The sequence below is a fragment of the Cuculus canorus genome, chromosome 1 (assembly GCF_017976375.1).
Source record: "Cuculus canorus isolate bCucCan1 chromosome 1, bCucCan1.pri, whole genome shotgun sequence".
Taxonomy (NCBI): Eukaryota; Metazoa; Chordata; class Aves; order Cuculiformes; family Cuculidae; genus Cuculus; species Cuculus canorus.
Genome location: NC_071401.1, coordinates 181,922,160 through 181,942,820, shown reverse-complemented (window position 1 = coordinate 181,942,820; position 20,661 = coordinate 181,922,160). Strand labels below are relative to the sequence as shown.

At 42.5% G+C, this 20,661-nt stretch overlaps 1 protein-coding gene across 3 annotated transcripts in view; it reads right to left on the bottom strand.

Annotated features, from left to right (window-relative positions):
* The window catches only part of MET (MET proto-oncogene, receptor tyrosine kinase), a 100,011-nt gene extending 85,567 nt beyond the window's left edge, over positions 1-14,444 (bottom strand). For 2 of the 3 annotated variants that reach the window (XM_054082810.1, XM_009566651.2), the window contains exon 1: positions 6,093-6,212. In XM_054082810.1, coding sequence (XP_053938785.1) covers positions 6,093-6,161 — 69 coding nt within the window. In that variant the 5' untranslated portion in view covers positions 6,162-6,212. Of the gene's footprint in view, positions 1-6,092; positions 6,213-14,385 lie in introns of those variants that run through there. The other variant, XM_054082826.1, reaches the window with a different exon arrangement.
* Between the last annotated feature and the right edge of the window lie 6,217 nt (positions 14,445-20,661).

The window sequence follows — 20,661 nt, the reverse complement described above, 5'->3', positions numbered from 1 at the left end:
CTGTTCTCAGCACTTGCATAGCTTCCATTGAAGATGATGGAATTTACTTCTATCCAGACCCCATGAGTTTAACTAAAAGCACTTACATCTTGTCTGGGAGAACCCCCCCCCACTTACTATTTGGAAGCGCTGCAAACACAAATGAGGATAAAACTCATTATCATGCAGCACCTCGTCCCTGAATGTGTCCGAGAAGGGAACAACAAAGTGGTTGTCGAAGTTTTCCATCATTAGATAGGTTAAACAACAGTTAAGATAAAATTTCCAATCAGATACTGTGGGCTACATTGCATCCTCAAACATGCACAACATTTTCCTCTGATTTGAATGGATGGTAAACACATTTTTCAGGGTGAAATTTGGATTATATTCTCTGCTGCAGAAGTACTTAATCACATAGGGAGCTTCACATTGGCTTCCTGCTTCACTGGCATCCAATACTGTTTGCATTCTACCCACTTTTTTAAAGCATTATTAATATTATGATTGTATTTTATTTTCTGAAGCTTTGAGCATTTGTAAAGAATGATATCGACTACTAAGTCTCAACAAGAAAGCTTTTTCTCCGGGAAAAATATTGGCCTCTAATCCATAGAGCCAAAGCAATAAGCTAAAGAGTTTAAGCAAAAGTTTTGCAGGACAGTAATATATAACAGTTAAAATTAGTAGCCACTTTCTATGAGTATACAGGAAAATGGAGTATGACTCCAGTAATTAATTTAGTATTTTCAATGGCAGTAGGAAAGAGGAATTAACCAACTTTTGACATGAATACAACTATCAACACCTGTCTCCTGTTGCTTTATCCTGTTTTCTCAGACTTAATCAATAAAATATGGTATTTTCTGATGAGAAGACATGTCATGAAGACAATGAAAATGACATAATAATACCCATAACTGGTAAAAGGGTATATAATAACAGATAAAGGATATATAATTCCTATAACAGAAATTCTAATACAATTTTGGCAGTATAACAGTTTTAACAATAGAGTTACCCCAGTATATATCTGACGACAAATGAAGCCTGTGAAGAAGTTATTTCAGTTTTACAGAGCAAAACATGTTCTTTTCTAGTCATGCTTTTGGGACAATCCACAGATTTGGGAAATTTCTTGAAGGCCAGAAACCCCCCCACATACGTCTCTAGGCGTTGGACACAGCACAATAGACCCCTACCAAGCTTGAAACCATGGTAGCTAGAACATTTTCAATATATAAAAAACAATGTAAATGAAAGGTGAGGTTCAGCATCCATTTCAAACAAACTAAAAAATAAACAAAGAAACAAAAGAAACAATATCTCCTCAAATAAGGGGAAATAAGTAAGTACAGAATTTTAACTGTAGCTGGTAGTTGGTTTAATCTACTTATTAGACATGTTCAGAAAAGATTTCTGTTTCTACAAAACTTAGACAAAACTAAATAGTTCTTGCAGGAATTACCAATTTGTACAAGTATTAATGAGAAAAAATTCATGTGGAAAAAAGATACCTCAACCTTCTATTAAAGCTGAAGGAGGGGAAATCCATTTTGCAAATACTGTGCAAACACACAAAGGCATAGCAAAACCCAGTGTTCATTAAGAATCAGTGGCAAAACTTCCAGGGACAACCATGAGGCCACAGTCTTGCTCATGGTTCCTAGCAGGCAAGTAGCACCACCACAAAAGGAGTGACAAAAAGTAAGTTGCTTAAGATGCACTCATGTTGTAGGTCCGAACCATTGTGGTGGGAGATAAAGGTACTGGAATTCAGCTGAAGGCAATGTTCTGCCAGATGTGGGCTGGGGTTGCAGCCGGCAGAGCTGAGGCTGTGGACATCCCACACATGGGCCATGTGGCTCTCAGCCCTAACAAACACTTGGCGTAATCAGTCCATTAGTCCAGGTTTCTCCCAGTCCCAGACAGTTGTTTAAAATGAGCACCATTTGAAACAAACCAGAAACCTTAACACTGTATTTAATAAATAACTATTACTTTACTGCCTAAATTCAGGGTGGTCCAGCCTTGTTACTGTTATAGGCAAAATGCCATTTTGAGTCTTGTAACACCAATTCTCCACTCCCAAGGTGTTCAGCTATGACATCTAGGGTGCAGAGGCATGCTACAAGGCCACAAACCTAGGCACCCTGGATACCAAGAGGTAGAAGTAATATGCTTTATTTTTTGGTCCCCTGGTCATGTCTACACAGCTGAAAGCCATTCAGGTACTGTATGCAATCCTCCTGCAGCTGGGCCCAGCCTGGAGGCTATCTGTTGGGCTACCCTTTACTCTATAAAGAGAATCAGAAAATTTTATGGGGCTCTCTTCAGTCACAAACAAAGACTATTCTAGCCATTTTATAAAATAAATTATACATTTGGCAAATTCCATATCCTTACACTGAAAGAATATCTGCCTGAAGCCAAAAACTTCCTGTGTGAGAAGTGAAAAACTTACATTGTATAAAATTGTCAATAAAAGTTAAATACTTATTGCCTAAATCTGTCTGTCTTTATAACTGTGCCACCTCAATTAACTGAGTCTGCTTGTAGAAGTGTAACTGAGAGGCCCCTATCCTTCATCATCAACTCCAGAGTCATGGCATTTTGAAAATAAAAGACCTGTATCCTGTCCAAAAAAATAAACTCTGGAGGTGACTTGCCATGTTGCCATTTTGGATTACAAAAAAAAAAAATACTCTGCCAACACACAAGGGAAGGCTTAATTCCAGCAAACACACACATAAACAGGAAATCTCTCTCCAGTCAGAAGGTATTTTTCCTTTGTACAATGGGGTTCAAAGATGTGTCATCATATAGTTTAAACAATTGTTAAGGAACCTTACTATTTCCAATAGCTTAGGGATAGAGTAAGCATCCATCGTTGAAAGCCTGTCCGAACTTGCACAGGAAGCACAAAAACACTAACAAATAAATGCTGGCTTAGGCCAGTGCAGAGTTTTTTAATCAATAAGTATGTCAAGCTGGGGGACAGGAAGGAGAGGGAATCAATTTTCAGAAGGCAAATGGTAACAACTGTAGATTTAATCAAATTGCAGCTGCAATCCCTTACTATTCTCAATATTTTTGAAAGAAAGTAGCTCCATAGCAAAGAATGAATTTCAATAAATGTCACATATTTAGTTAAACTGCTGATTTTTTATATTTATCAAGCTAGGTCACTGATCCTTCGCATAAATGATACGTGTACATGTCAAAAAGATTCTGATACTGTTTAGTTGGATAAACGTCAAAATGAAGGAGCTCTGGTAGGGGAAAGCAACTTACATAGAAATTGTTATTTCTCTGTAACTACAGGGGAAAAGATACGCCAGTGTGACCCTTCCAAGAGAGGTTAAAGCTGCAATGTACACAACAAAATGGATAGCTATCAAATACCATGGTGATGGCCGTGGTGTGAACACTTGAGCAAAATGAAAATCTTCTGAAAGCATTCAGCAATTTTCCTTTTGCATGGATTTACAACGAAATTTATCATGAATTCAAATTAGATCCTTTCCGCTGCCTTCCATACAAAAGGACAATTGCATGTTCATTTTCTTGGGACAAGCAGAAAAGACTATCGTAGAGCTGTATGATGCACAAAAAAAAAAGCATTATGTCTAATTATTTTGAGCTTATCAAGCTCCTCAGCAATAGAGAATACCTTCTATTATTGAAAGCTACTTGAAAAATGAAACACTCCAAGGTATTTGCCTGCCTGGAGACTGGTGTGCCTGGGAGAGAGGTGGAGGAGAGGGGTTTCAGGGCACCCACAACATCCCCGTTTCCATCACATGCCCCCTGTGCCTGGGTTGTGTACACAGCCTCTCCTTAAAATACAAGGGCTACAAACCCCTTAAAATCTGAGGGTTGTAAACCCCTCAAATTCTTTATCTCCACTTCTGTTTCTCATTCTGATATTGGGTGTACTCAACTGCAACTAATTCAAGGAAGGTCCATCAGAGCCAAGGAGGCTCAGTCACCATTCAGCCACATCAAGTGACTGAAAAAGATCACAGCGCAACTAAAAAGTCTCAGAAAAGATCAAAAAAAACCTGGCAATCTACTTGGGAACATTGTTTCCTTCAGAGTAGTTATATCCTAGACCAATTTGGTCTGATAACTTTACCTCTCTTTTTTTCCCCTAACCTTTAAAATAGGAAGAAAAAAATACTTTGTCTTCTTGTACAACATCATAGTTTTCCTGAAGGCAAATAGCTTGGCAATTTGCTAGATTTGTTAATGCTATAGGAAGCAAGTTAGCACACATACCATGTGTTTGAATGCCTTTGGAAATTAGATTGAAACACTGATTTGATTTCCTAAAAGGTATCTTAAACAAGGCAAGGTTAGAGATTTGGAGAGTAATGAGAATTTGTGTGACTTCAAATAGCTCTACATAAAACAGACCTGATATTCTGAGGGAAAAAAAGGTCACCTAATTATTCGTTTCCTGAAGGCCCTGTCTATACTACATTTCCCCTGGGTAAGGAGACTGATTTTAAAAATGGCTTCTGCTAATGTACTCGCATCAGTCCCTAGGTATGAGATATAGATTTGTTAAAACCATTGCCAATAAAAATGCAACATTTTTACAAGGAGAGAACAAGAGAAACCTTCCTGGATTGGCTGCGCAGGGAGGGACATCTGTGAAGTCCTCCATAGAGCTGTGGTCCTGCCTTCTCAGTGATGATGTGCCGCTTGGGAAGGAGCGGAAGCTGTCGTGGCATGACCACAGGTTTAATTACTGGCTACAAACTTTCCGTGGGAGGCAATCACAGGCTGTGGCTATGACAGACAAGATGTACAGGTTGATGGCTCAGCTTATGGTAACAGTCTAATGAAATATGAAATTGTGATTGTGCCACTGGCTCTAAGGCCAGCCAGCAAGGCAGCAATGGGGAGGTTGGGGTGGGAAGCCTGGACATAAGGGTTTCACAGGAACCAACCACGAAGGTGTGGTTGCAACACAAAATTTTAGGAAGGTCTGTTTGAAGTATCACACTGTAATCTGTTCCTTCTCTTTTGCACCAAGCAGATCCTGCAACTCCCTTCTGGGTTTCATGTTCTTGTAGTTTCAGAGAAGACTATTCAGCTACTCCATCACTTTCTCATTTAAGAAATGATGTGTGCTCCAGCAGCGCTGAGAGATCCTAAGCAGCATTCCCCTTACACTACATATTCCACACATACATGTGGAGATGTAGAACCTCACCTTGCTTTCTGCCTGAAGTAAAGAAAGTCTAGACACACCACCACCACTACCACCACCAAGCAGTTGTGGTACAAAGCAGAGGTATCCAGAGGTCTGGGACTCCCACTGCTGCAGCTCAGGCCCTCTGGCTACCCAGCACAGCATGTGGCCAGCATCAGGTTCCTTTTGTGGCTGTGAAGACAAGGCTGCTGCTCTTCCACTGCAGCCAACTGCGCCAGCTACTCTCTGGAGTCCTGGAAGCCAGATTTGGCTTTGAATTTCTCCTCTGTGTTGAAAAATACAGAGCAGTCAGTTGCAGACCATAGAAGAATGAAAGTAGCTGGGTTGGCCCCTTCAATTGCATTGGAACAGCAGGAGGAGGTAACAGGTCATCAGCTAAGGTACCACAAAACTATAAATGCAGGAAAATCAGAACTCAAAAGGCAGTGCTGGGAGGACATTTGCCACTAAGTTTTGCATTCACAAGCTGTTCATTGAACCTCTGCTGAGTTTTGGCTTTCTGGCTGACTTGCCCTGACTCACTGTGCTCCTGTCCATCTCTAGGCTGCACTGCCACACTGCCATCTTTCCCGAGCAACTGAGACCTCCATGAACCACTCTCCAGGCACAACACATGCCATTTAGTATACCAATAAAGACCTGCTATGCAGAGTTATCCTTGGAAAGAAAATATAGCCCTATAGGATTAGAAAGAAGACAATTCCCTCCCCACTAGAAAGGCAAAGAATATGACTTTCTTTTCTGTAAAAAGTGATGAATATTTTACAAAATTTTCCTTTTTCCAATGATTCAGTTTTTATTTGAAAACAATAAAAAAAAAGAATCATACAGTACTGAAGAAGGATTAGAGCACACAAAGAATAAGCAATACAGTCACTCCCTAACTTACTTTGTTTTCAACACGCAGCTCCTGCCAAAGGCTAGCTTTTTGCTCTTGCAGTGTATGATCCGTAAACATTTCACCAGCTCTTATGGAAAAATGTGAGACACTTTATCTTGCCTGATTATTAATACAAATCTCTCAGAAGGAAAAAAAAAAAAAAGAGAAAAGAAGAAGAAAAAAAAGACATCATCCTCTTTTTGCCAGTGGACAATACAAAAAGCACCTGTAGGATGAAAGCAAATGAACTACCACACATGGCACAGGTTCTTTGGAAGACGCAGGCACTGCAGCTTAAACAACCTCCCACGGGTTACAAATGCACAGTTTGTTAAACATCACCGTTACTCGATTATTAATCCCTATTTTAAGACATACGCGTGAAACTTCCAAGTTTTAAGGAGAGCATTTAGCGTTTATGAAGCCAAAGCCCACCTAATTTAACGCTGATACGGAAGCGGTGGTGGAATGCCATTCTGCGGTGTGAATTATTTACCATTTGAAGCAAATCCTGCTTTTTTAAAGATAGCCAAAATACACCCCAAGCCCCCAAACCATAAGATGAGTGCGGGGAAGCCTGCAGGGACGCACAGCCGCCAAGTACAAACCCCCAGCTCGGGGGAGCCCGTGGGATTCCACAGCCCCACGGAAGGGGCGCGGGACCGGCACCAATCCCCGCAGCCGCCGGTCCGAGTGGGACCTGCGGAGCGGAGCTGCCCTCGCCGCGCCCCGTGTCCGCCCAGCTCCCGGCTCGTCCCGCGGCTCCCCCCGTCCTCCCCGCGGCTGCCGGTGCTTCCCGGGGCGAGATGCGCGCTGACAGCGCCGCCGGGGGAGCGATGGTCCCCGGAGGGCCGGCCCCGCGCCCCCCGCACCGGCACAGCACGGCTCCCAGCACGGGCACCGGCACAGCCCAACCCGCTCTCCCCGCACGGGCACCGGCACAGCCCAGCCCCTCACGGGCACTGAGCACAGCCCCACTCCCTGCACGGGCACCGGCACAGCCCAGCACGGGTACAGCCCAGCCCCGCTCCCCCCGCAGGCACTCAGCACAGCCCCGCTCCGCTCTTCCCGCACAGGCACCGCACAGCCCCGCTCCCCGCTCTCCCCACACAAGCACAACCCAGCCCCGCTCTCCCCGCACAGCCCCGCTCTCCCCGCACAGCCCCGCACAGCCCCGCACAGCTCCGCAAAGGCACTCAGCACAGCCCCACTCCGCTCTTCCCGCACGGGCACCGGCACAGCCCCGCTCCTCGCTTCCCGCACGGACACAGCTCCGCTCTCCGCACGGGCACTCAGCACAGCCCCGCTCTCTCCGCTCGGGCACAGCCCCGCTCCCCGCTCTCCCCGCAGGAGCACAGCACAGCCCCGCTCTCAGCCCCGCACGGGCACCTCAGAGCCCCGCACGGGCACCCAGCTCAGCCGCGCTTCCTGCGCGGGGCGGAGTGGGGCGCACCCGCCGCCCCTCCGCGCCGCTGCCCCTGCCCCGCAGCCCCCCCCCCCCCCCCGCCGCTCGGGCTCGGGCTCCCCGTCCGCGGGAGCCGCCAGTCCCTACCTGCGGGCTGCGAGCCCCGGCGGGCAGGGTCCTCCCGCCGGCACCTGGGCTGCGGGGCGGCTCTGCGCGCCCTGCCCTGCGGCGCCTCCGCCGCGCTGGTGGCGGCTCCCAGCGGTAAATCAGCCGGTCCCCTCGGCTCCCTCCGCCCCTCCGGCGCGGTCCTGACCTGCCTGTGACTCACCACATCGCAGGAGCCCGGGTGCGCGGCGGGGGGAAGGAGGGAGGGGGCGCCTCCTTCCCTCCCTCCTTCCCTCCTCCGGCTCCGTCCCTCCTTCTCCCGCTCGCTCCCGGCCAGGCTCCTCCGGCCCGGGGGCAGAAGGGGTGGCTGTGGCTCCCCAGAGGAGCAGAGCCGCGGGACCCGCCGTTCCCCCGCACCCGGGCGTTTTCGGGGCCAGCGGGTGGCGGCAGGCGCGGCGCCCCCCGCGCCGGGCACGGGCAGGTGTGTGCGCCCGAGCGGGGCTGAAGCCTCACCCTGCGAGGGCGATTCTCGGACACCTCCAGGCTTCTCCCTGCGCCCCGCAGGCTCTGTAGTAGCCGACAAATTCAGCCCATATTGCCTCTGTCATACTGTCAGTGCTGACTGTGCTCTGGACATGTGTAATTCAGAGTAAATGACCTCAGTTCACACACACTATCCAATAGCTCTCTCTGCCCAGATGTGCTTCCCTCGCTGTACTAGATGGCACAGGCTGTGGTCTCTCCCTCCCGAGGTTTGCAAAGCAGATGATGTCTTCATCTTTCAGAGGTGCTGAGAAACTGCATCATCGAGCAGTGCCATGTACACTTGTGGAGCTGCTGAGACACTGCAAATCTCAACACCAGGGCCTGCACCATCTTTTTTTTTTGTGGTAATGACTTTGAGCAGCTACTGATTCAACCCAAATTTAAAATGAAAGGCTCCGTATTCCACTAGAAGTTATGGGAGACATCTATTTTCCCTTTGCACACTTCCCTTGTTGGCCCCAACTTCTCTCCCCTTAATCATACCATTTAAAACAATGAATGTTTTGCATGAGTAAAGTATGAGGAACCGTAAGAAATATTGCTCAGTCTCATGAAAAACCATGTGACAGTGTCAGACCTTATATCAAAACATGCCGAAAGGAAAATTAAATGAAGTATTGGATGTATTTGGTTAAGGCCTACGGATGTCACTGTGATGTGTATGTAAGCAAAGCTATACATCAGAACAAAACGCTTTTAAAAAGCAGCTAGCCAGCCTTCCACTAATCTGCATCAGCAGCGCTCTCACCATTTGTTTGTCTCTGTCCTATGGGCTTTTTGTCACTAATGATAAAGACATCTAACCTAGCTATAAACCAATTCTCTGCAAAAACAAATGTGTGATTGAGGCAGCGCACAACCTTTTAAGTGTTGTGAAATTCTTACTCTGCAGTATCTTTTGCTGACAACAGATAGTAAAAGAGACTGCCTGTTTCAGCAATAAAAGTGTAGGAAGGCTACAGGTGAGGTTATACTTTTTGCCGCCTCATTTCACATGTGTGAGCAACATGTGAAAAATGTGAAAATAACATCAGTCCCTTCTCCTGCTCCCTGAAAGGTAAAATTGCTAAAAACTAGCCAGTGATACAGATGTGCTGACTGATCCGATCTCATTTGTTTGAAGTCCCTGAAATTTTGCCCATTTACTTCAGTGATCTTTACTTCAGTTAATACTCAGCAGTGGTTAGAAAAGGGAAATTGAGAAGCAACACATAGAATGCCAACCCCTAGAGGGAAAAGCATGATTACGATTAGATGGTACTACTTGCTGGGTTTCAGTTAGCGATCATTTAATCAGTGTGTATCCACACAGTTCTGTCAGATTTGGAAGAATTGTTCTCATTAGTTTTGGAAGAAAGTGATAAAGATTTCAGTCTGGTGTTCATCCTCTTAAGGATAGTCCTGCATGGTATCTTTTCTGAGTTCTCTCCTCAGTTCCTCGTGCACCTGCCCAGGCTGAACAGCCAGCGCCCGAGCTGTTATCAGTGGGACAGCCTGTGCTATTCGAAAACTAACAAATGGATTGTCACTAACATAAAAAGGAGAAACAGATGTTTCCTTTCATTTTGACCACGCTGATGCCATGTTATTTTAGGTTAGCTGTATGAGACAACTACACAGCAGCAGGGCTTTGATAATCCTCAGATACTCCCTTCACTGTCTTGCAACGATGTGTATGCGCCATGAACAGCTTCTCAGAGGCCTGACACATCTTTAAGACGCAGGAACTGGTGAAAAAGAAACTACGACCTTATTATTTATCATCCCATTTTTTATATAACTTTCCCTTGCTTCTCCCTCCTGTCTAAAAGGAGTTGGTCCTCTGTACTCTCTTAAGGGATAAGTATCATAGTGTGACACATTTTAGAAAGCTTACGGCACTGGAAAAAACAATTCAAAAGTGTAAAGGAGAGTCTGTCAGTATGATCTATTCAGCAAGAGAACTGGAACGCACTGGGGAGAGTATTGGCACGTGCTTCCCAGCCCTGACGTGTTTCGAGATAGGGAGCTGATGAGCGAATGCTATCACTTGTCTAAGGATACAAGCATACGGTTAGAAAAATGTGCTGCAAGACTGTGTTTAAGTTGAACTTTCATACGTAAAGATGAGGAATGAAAACACAGGGTGATTTATATTTCTATGCATTGGCAGTAGTGCACCCACAACACACTAAGGGGCTCAGTTTGGTCCTATGAGTTTGTTTGTGACTCGTGTTCAGAACCTAAGAAATTATTGATTCTAACTACAGGTAGCAAAACTGAGTCTGAAGACCAGATTCACCTAGGTACCAAATTGCTATTTAATTTTAATAAAGGGAAAATATTAAGATATCTCTGTGATTCTGGATCTAATCACCTTTTTAAGCTTGCATAATCAAAAATGGGTCTACTGTGCATTTCTGTAGGACCACACTATGCTATATGGCACTACAGCTATATGGTACCATCTGTAAATTTGCTCTTTGTCCTCTGCTGCAGTCATTCACACCTCTGGGAGCACATATAAAATGCAAATGTCATTGTGAGGCTCTAGAGACTTCTGACTTAGCAGGGCTTACTCATGAGTAAATGATTTCACAAGGAGCAATACAGTGGAAGAGCATAATTATAATTTAATGCTTAAGAACATGGGAGACAAAGAACTGTGGGCCTGAGCTTAGTGGTGGTGGGCATCAGGTACCCTCCTGCAGCAGCACCTTGCAGCGCGGGCTGGTGGTTGCTCAGTCTGAGTTTCCCTGAAGGGAGAGTACAAATAAAGAGCCTTAGATGACTGCACCCAACTCAACTGCCTTACAGAGCCATGATTCAAAGGTAAAATATCAGTGCCACAGTCTGCTGGAGTAATGTGTAACAGTAATTCCTGCAGCCCCTTGTTTACTGGCAGGTAGCCTGACTGCAAATGCCGGGGGCAGCTCAGGGAAGGGGTTGTGCCTAAGGCACAGTTCCCTGTGACTTTTTTGTCCCTTGAAGTCATTCTGACAGAATCCAGCTTTCACTTCTGCATGCAGTGGGCAGGGACAGACGGTGGTGAGTGGGGGATTGAGCTCTGGAGAAAACATATCCTCGACAGTTGTTCTGCCTCTTTGGAAACCAGGCGAAATATCATAATCGATGCTTAGAACTGTAGGCTCCGAAGATTTGATCATCACTGTATTTTGTGGCTATTTGTTAATCATCTAGGCACTTATTAACCCAGCGCATAGATTCTGCAAGCTAAATAAGTACTTAATGTTTGTTTGTAAGGGGTCAGCAGTCGCACGAGAAAAAATTTTGGCCTGTGGCTGAAGGTTGAAAAGTCCCTTGCAAAGCCAGAAATAGAAGTCCCCAGCTAGAAATCCTAATCTCTAACCACTGAGCTATCCTGGGCAGTTGTCCGTTTGTATGGAAACACAGATTGTAACCAACCGCGTTTCCACTAATTGCGCTGTGTATCACAAGTGCTTTCTTTTCTCTCTTTATTGACTAAGCAAATGGAAATCCCATGTTTAACTTGATGGTGTTTTTTTCCCTTATTTGTCTTTCTGGTTGTAACAGAACACCGCAGCTGAGCATTCCCAAGATCTGATCGGTGTGGACACCACCTAACTGGGTTGCTTGAGAATGGAGGAAAATACGGATGGGGTTAGCACATCTAAAGTCTGGATTGCCATGTGTCTGTGTCCCTTTTGTGCCAGCCTCAGTGGCTGAGTGATCAGGTAGAAAGCTGATACATGAAGTTCAGGAATCCAGCAAAAATTAATCACTCAGAAGAACAAAGATTAGTTTACAGGCAGATCAGCTCTTCAAATCCATATGCTATGCAGTAACATGAGTGCTAGTGCCTGCAAAAGAGCGAAGTCAGAGACCAAGGAGGAGGAGGGTGGGTTTGCAGCAGCCAAGATTTATGTTAGTTTCAAACAAGGAGGCACCTCACCCTCCAGAAAGCAGCAGGGGAGCTGAGAGGAGATAGTGTGGATTGCAGTGCTGCTCTTCACCTCAGTCTTGCCACCCCTCCTAACGGTGTTGAAGTACGTTAAATCTCTGAATTAGTTTCTCAGAATGTACAAAACCAAGAAATCATTCCAGGGATGGAAAGCTGCATGGTCTTTATCATTTTATGCTCATGTCCCTGAACGTAATTCAAGTACAGTGGCCCGTATTACAAAACAGAAGCAAAGACTTTTCCAGCAGAAGCTGTAGAGGACTATTTTCTAGCATAGCTCATTATTAACTGCTCCAATCAAAGCGCAATAGCGAAACCCAAACCCAGTATCATATATGTGCCACTTTGGCACAGTAGATTTGTAGACCTGGAAATGAACCCAATGATATTCAAAAGTCAGATAGTTGCAAAGTGAGGAATTTGCTGCATATTGTATTCATATGTACACTAGTATTGTACATTTAGTTGTCTTAAAATGGTCTGACAAGTATTGTTGTTTCTTCACATTCTTTTCAGTACATTTTAAATGCATTCCTCTCCTCCCTGATTTTGACAGCAAACGTTGCATTTGTCTTGTGGTAAAATCACTCTGATTATGTCATTTCCAGGATTATTTTTGGACCAACTGCTAGAAAGTTTCCAGAAATCTCTTTTCAGTCCGACTCCTGTGACTCAGGTGCAGCCTTTTTTTCCCCTTCGCTTTGCTGTTTGTGTTTACAAAGGTCATAGCAGCTAGATCATTGGAAGTAGAAAATCTGCCTATTTAAAAGCACAGGGACAAATCCTGCCTCTAGCTATGCATGCACCTGGTGGGCAGGGGAAGGGTGTGACTGTACTAGTACGCGTGTGAGCACACTTGAACGAACACAGTCCTGATTCAGACTACTTTTTGAAGGACACAAGCTTCAGTAGAGATAAACAGATACCTAAAGTTAAGCACATTCCTAAGTGTGGTGACGCTGAGTGCCACGAAAATTTGCAGCCTGGTTTCTGTAGTTGTATTCATCATTATAGGTCATGATGTAGGTCCACAGTGTGCCATTTGCACAAGCATTGCAGTTGGTGAGGTCCTGCAAGCTGAAAAAGAACCATCACCTTCAAATTTCTTCTTTATCCAAAAGCATCTCAGAAAGATAATGCCGCTGTAAGCACTAACTCAGGAGTGCAACAGAGAGATTTTAGAAAAAAATCCCATTATTTTCTGCTTACTTACCCTTTGCATTTAGAGCACTTTGTTTGTTATCAGACTAACTCAAAGATTTTTCCTTAATAATTTTTTCAACATATAATAGAGATAGGAAAGCATTTTAAAACCAGAAATTATCATTGTAGAACTTCCACAAAGCACCAAGGAGTAAAGGAAAAAATAGGTCTTGTATCGACCTATAACTCCGTGGCATGATGTTGAGCAGGCATGTGGAAAGCAGAAAGAAAGGAGAGGCATTATGGAACGTGTTTGGTAATGAAATCAGTTGCATGCATAAGTGTTTGCAGACCTAAGAGCTTCGTCTTAACTCTCTATAATTACCAAAGTGGAGGTCTTTGGCAAAACCTCAGATTGATGTAGTTTATAGTGGGAATTTGCCTGTAATGCTTAGTTTTGGAGAACCGTGGTTTCATCTTGGTTTAATCATTATCATCTTTTCATCACCTCTGTGGGCTTATATACAGAATTATTTGTTGTTTTGCAAAACCAGGTCCTTTATGCACATATGAATGCATCAAATTTGTCTTCTATGTGGCCATGAAGAAGAACATCACAGTTCTAAAACTTCATAGTGGCTTTTTACTTTATGTCTTCAAAAAATTTCCCTGACGTGGTTTAGAATGTGTTGCATTTTATATACAATACCTATTTTGATACATTTTTAAAGATAAAGAGATGTGTTCTGTGACCAAGCCAATTTATTGTAAGCCAGGCCTGGATTTGGTTCATTATCATTAAAGAATGTGCATTTTAAAGCTGACTTTAGAATAACATTGTTGATTCTGTAATGATGTCAGTATATGGTATTTGCCAAAAGCTGTATTTCATAACGCTGGTTTAGGATACAGCCCAACTCATAAGAATCTTGATAGAAGATTATTCCTTTCAATAACTTTCATAATTTAATTAGACTCATGTGCTGATTATGAACCTAATGCTATGGAGAATGAAGTCAACGTTAAAATCCCATTATTTAAATTAGGCAGGAGCACACCCATAATGTGTAGCCAGGAAATTTTTATGCCCTTAACAATACATCTGTACTGATAACAATATGTTTCTTCAAAAAAAAACACAAACAAACCAGAGTGGCCTTGTACTATTATTAAAATATTACCTTTTTTTTAATTCCTTCGGGAGTTAGTGAGGCTGTGCATGTCATCCAGAGAGGGCACGTTTAACATACCAGCAAGGACTCAAGTGAGTTTAAAGTTTAACTTTGAAATTGCAAATATTTTCAAATCGAACGAAACAAGGAGTTTCTAGGCAATACTGAGCCAAGACAAAAGTGGTTATTTCAGCATTATAATTTTATGTTTCACTTTCCTCTGTCTGCTATCATAGTGGTTTTTAACACGTGGTCTCGAGGCAAAATTCAAAGCTAAAATTTGGGTTTTGTAAGAACACCTTTCTGATTTTGGGCACTTTCACAGGTTTAATTTTATCTCTAAGAAGGAACAAAAGCATCCCATCAAGAATTAGGCAGCAGGAAGAAGGGGACCAGTAGGACAAAGCCCATCCAGCTCAGGAGATTTAACTGTGTGAGTACATCAGAAGTGAAGAACTAGAAGATGATGCTTTTTTCAAAATTAAATCACAGTACTTGCCCTGCTGACCTGCCCAGGCTGCTTGTGAGGCAGGGAAGGCTCAGGCATCACGTGTTGCTGTTCACCCAGCTCGGTGGTAGCTGTGCATCTGTATCAGTCACCCATAGATATGGTGACTACGTCTGCCCTTAGTTTAGCAGGGTTTTTTTTAATAGCATGCTCATTATACAGAAATATTTTCATTTGACAGACAATTTAAATGATCCTATAAAAGCTGCAATTACCATCAGGACAAATCCAGCTCTGACTGACTCCCACGTTAGCTCCCAAAGTTTGACTTCCAACCAAGAAACAAGAAAGATTTTACCCTTTATTTCTTACATATGCTCTTCCTTGTTACAGCTGTGTCCCATGTTAATGTATGAAGAACATCTCAAACATCTGCTGTCTTAATCCTCCCCCAAACCCACTGCTGAGAAGTGCTATTAGCTTCATTTTACTGACAAGGGACTGAGGAACAAAGAAAACCAGTCTTTTCTAAGGTGAGAACAGAAGGAAGCCTATAGAGAAGCAAAAGGAGGAAAGTAGGTCTAATATAGAATTATTTTTCTGAAGGTCCAAAATTCCTAAAGGAAACACTTTATTTGATGCCTTAATAGGCCAGGGAGGGAAGCCTCATGTGAAAACAAAATGAAAAAGACAGCTTTGAAATAGGGACCTGTAGAGTTTTGAAGCTAATTCTGAAAATATTCCTTTTGCTGATGTTGTGTTGTTAATCTATATACTAGTAACATATTTGCATAGCCAGGTGCTCACAGAAATGAAATCTTGTTTGTGAAATCTAGGATTTTTTGTCTGTAACCATTCCTTGAGAAACAGGGAAAAAATCCGAGTTATTTGATTACCTTCCTTGAGCATCCTGGTCACCAGATGAAGTAGGTCACCTTGGTTGCCTTGGTCAAGTCAGCTTGTGAAGTCAGCTGTCCGCTTTGAGGCATCTAGGTCACTTCAGTTGGTCTTCTCAGTCCCCTGGGAAATAAAGCATCAGTTCTGCAAAACTGTCGAAGTTACAGTGAAGGCAATGCAGGAAGGCTGGCCATTCTTTGGGGGTTTTCAATTTCCTCAGAATGTGCAAGGCTAGACAGATCTTTTACATCTTCAAGTAGTTTTTAATGCTTTTCTCAGAGCTAAAATGTATTGTGAACGTTTTGCTGGTATGTGTTAGTGCTTTTTAATGACAATAATGATGTAATAATTGTTAACATTATCTTAGGAGGCTGTGATGTGTCTCATTGCACACATCCTATTGACATTAATCAGGAAAGAGGCCTAATCTCAACCCAAACATGTCAGGGGAGTGGCTGGGGTGGAGGTGTAGTTGGACATAGAAAGGAAAGGCTTTTTTTTTTTTTTTTTAGGAAGGAAAAGAAGGTCTCCAGCCCCATCACCTCACTGTGGGGTGACCTGTGTGTTAGGGGTGGGTTCACATCTAATCCTTCCCTCTCCCTTCACCTGGGTAAGGCTCAGCTCACTTTGCGAGCCTTTTGAGATTCCCAAGCTGGGGATCTTGTCAGTCTTGTTTCCTTTTATAGTAAAAAGCAGCACAGAGGAAAATATCTGAGAATGTAATTCAGTGCATCTAAAATATGAATCACTTTATTTTTCTTCATGTACTAAATACAAGATGCAGGACATCTAATGCTTCTTATCTGAGTCTCAGTTACAGACGAGTAGTCAGGCAAGAACCCAGCCTTTCTGCCTGTGTGCAACAGCAAAACACTGAAGAAAATGGAAAAGATGGAATTTTCAAATTAATTTAGATCAAGTAAATTTAGATCAAGTTAATTTAGATCAAGTCAATTTAGATCAAGTCTTAGTGAAAATATTCCAGCTAAGTTTTATTGTCCAAGTGATATTGAAGCAGGTAATTTTCATTTTAAGAGAGAAAGCAGACAAAATTCACAGACGAAAACATGAAAACCTAACATTTATACAGATTCTAAATTTCTACTAAATTTCTTGGTTCAAGACTGTTGATGTTTTTTCTCATTGTTGAAGGTAATGTTATCCTCACTATAGAGTTCTCTCTTTTTTTTTTTTGTTTTGACACTAAAGAGGTAGCAAAGTATACAGGAATAATTTCATTAGTTGTGATGATTAACAGTTTCACTAAAGTTTCATTACCAACAGTTTCACTAAAGTTTCATTACCGATATAGCTGAATACCTATGGGTGGGTTTGAAAGGCTACAGATATCTCGATCAGACAGAACCTGTGATTTAGAGACAGGCCAGATGTAAGCATCTGCAGATAGGTCTGAGGTGGTGGTGGCATTCCTCAGGCTTGCAGCAGGAGACAGGAAACAAAGCTTTGAGGAAGGCTGAAAGCTGCGTTTTAACTGGGTTTCATCTGGGAGGTATTCACAGAGACGGTGAAAGGCTGACTCAGACAAAGGGATGAAGTGTATTTTGCAGATGGTGGGACTTGTTTTAGATAGTACCCAACTCACTGGCAGACATCTGCAAGTAGGCACCTCCAGGTGGGTGCCTTTGTCACTGAGTTGAGCTCTACTCACCATGTCTGGAATGGCAAGAGAGCTCACATTGCAGCTGAGATGTTACATGTGGATGAGTTTATGTCCGGATAGAGACCAGAGAAAGGTGTTAAGAGGTAGAGCCTTGTGGAGAGCTGGAAAAGGTAAGAGCAAAAGATCACAATGATGAGTAGTCAGGAGAGAAGGAAGAGGTACAGTCACAGATGTGAGTTTTCAAGAAGAAGGCCATAGCTGCCAAGAAGCTGCCAAGGAGCTCCTGGTAATTTTGAAAGGAGCTGACAGGTCAAGCTAGCTGACAGTGCAGCTCTTGCCCTGAGACATGGCTAGGAAATCCCAGTACTGGCTCTGCTGAGAACAACTCTGTTTGCATGTCCGTGGCCTCACATCCCTGGCACTTATTGAAGAGCTTGATAGAATAAGGGAGGAAAGCTGATGTTGAGTGTACAAAAGTTTGGAATTGATATACTGTGTTTAAATAAGATTACATTAATTAATCATCCTTCTGGGAATCTGACAGATCCTGACAGATGCGATCTATCCACTTGCATTAATCTTCTCAAAGTGATGGCAACTCTGTGTGGGCCACCCTGCTCCCCCTTGGCACAAAGCCAGCAGCCAGGATGGTGGCCACAACCCCAGCCCTTGGGACACAGCAGAACAGCCTGCAAGCAGTCTTACAGTGGGTGCGAAGGCAACGGCAGTCAGGGAATCCAAAAGAAACCACTTATTAGGTTCTTCATGACCTTTTACTTCATTTGCAACAGGGATGTTGTGTTTCCTTGGGAAGAGTAGAATAGGACAAGGATATCTCTCCCTATAAATATTCTTAGTGGTTCTGCGTTCTTACTGTTTCAAAAAATATAATGCAGATTTTTTTTCATGAACATAGGGTCATATTTTGTATTCCACTTCCTAAATAAGGACCTTTTATTAAAGAAATCCGATATAAACTAACGTAGGCCTAATTTTCAGTATTTTAGCAAAATAACAAAGTCAGGAAGTGATTAGACTTTCAAAATAAAACTGAAATAGGGAGTAACAGCCATTATTTTTTTTAATTTTACGTTTACTACTGTAAATTAAAGTAGATTTTGAGGATTGGGTGATTTCAGGGTGTGATGTTCTGATTTCTGTGCAGGATATGATTACATCTGAATTCAGCATCTTTCACAAGCCTCTATGGGCACCCCAGCACTGAGCACCCAGGAACATGACAGATGCCTGGCAGGAAGCTGGCTGCTCGTTTTTCAGTTTCTGCCTTCTCTTAGGAAAATCATTTTTCATTGTCAGGTTTTGAAAATTAATGAGATTTCTCAAATACTTTCCCAATTTTTTCAAAACTAAGGTGATAAATATCACAATGACATTTAGATATTTTAAAAGAAAATTAATGTTTCGGGGTGGGATACTAAGAAAACTATGACACTGCCACCTCGTGGATTCTGAGATAATACTTAGATCATATTTTACCATCATTATTTATGTAGTGGCATAAATGTATGTTGCACTTTGTGACCAAATAATAGCTCATTTCTTACCGACAGAATTTTGCGAGATAGCTTCCCAATTATTGTAAATATTTAGGGTTCTAATGATATAGGTTAACATATTACTATGATTTGTGTAGCCACTGCATAACTGAAGTTCCTAACACTTCCTTTCTGGTTGAAATTTGGGAGGCATATTCTCACATAAGCTGTTCTTTAAAAGCAATAATAGTCCAAACTTGCCACTTACTCAATTCCTCCATATCATCCGTGAAAGCTAATGCTATACTGAGATGCATTAGTTCTTGCTAACTTTGCCTGGAATTAAATTATTCAAAAAATTGTTGAAGGCTGCTAATATAAGAAATGAAAGACTTCTCCATGTGTCATTAGACACTGGAATGTGAACGGAATTTCATCATTTATCTCTGAGAAAGTTTGGGCAATGTGATTCTGAGGAATCCTTCACCTCTGCCATTTTGATGTATAAATAATATGGACTGAGAAGTCCTCTATTCTATTGGATGAATAAATCAAGAAAAGGGAAAAAACCAAAGGAATCTTCTTTTCTGAAGGATCTGAACTATTTCTTCAGCATATTGTCAGTTACTGCCTAATGAATCATGCCTTGCGAATAAAAGTACTATGGCAACTTCAGTGCTGTCTTTGCTTTCTGAGTTTACCGGGATCTCCACCAGGATGCCCAAATCCCATACGTGTGGGAGCCAATATCTGAAGCAGAACTTCTTGTAAAACATTGTTGCAGCTTGATGTGCAGCATGAATCCATCCTGAGACCAAACTATTGGCAGCTGTAGTAAACCAGTGATATCAATATTTGTATCAAGACAGTTCATCCCTTTAGGGGAATGAAAAACGGCACTTCTGCATATTTAAAATCCAGCTATGAAGACGTTTGTGAAAGAAGAGCTGTTGTGCTGTACAAAGAGAAAACAAAAGCTAGGGGAATGGTGTTAAACCCATAAAATAAAAAAATGCCTGAAGACTGCTTTAGTACAAAAATGGGAAAACAGACACCATCACTGGCATAAACTCCATTATGGTTCATCTTTAAGCCTAGACAGTGATTCATACTGTTTCACTAGACTCAGCATGCTGCAAAAAGCACTTGAAATAATTAACACTTAGAATTAAACTACTTAGATTTCGCATCATCAAACATTTCACTTTCTGTAATTCCCTCTACAGCTGCATTTATTATTTTCTGTTTACCACTTCTCAGTTGCTTTTTAAGTTGCTCATGCTTCCTTCTTCTGTAAATCTAAACACTGGCTTATTGTTTTGGTTTTAGCTCTTGAATCTTACTCATACTCACACTTCTGCTGGCTAATTGAAAAAAATATATTGCATCAAATATGGTCCTCAAATTGCTGGAAGGAGTTTTCTGTTTATTTAGTTTAATCATGGCTTTCGCCTTACTTGGTATTCATAACATGCTTACTCATTACTGCAGTTTGATTGTTTAATATTGTCAAGAATATCACAAAGTATATTTTTCATATTTTTCTCACAAAAATACTTATTTTGTTTTGATGAGGTTTAAGAAAGAACACATGTGTAGGGGAAGCCTCATTATATCCCAAAGCTTGTATCAAGAAATATAGATGAGAGTCCTCAATATGACAAAGATAGTGAATTTGTGGAGACAAAGGCCTGATAGATAACTTGAGAAGAATGGACCTAGGAAATATGAGAAAATTCACCAGATTTGACAAAATGCACTTTGAAGGTATTTTTACTCTGGAAAAACTCAGGAAGTATTTGTAGCCATAGCAATGAAGGAGA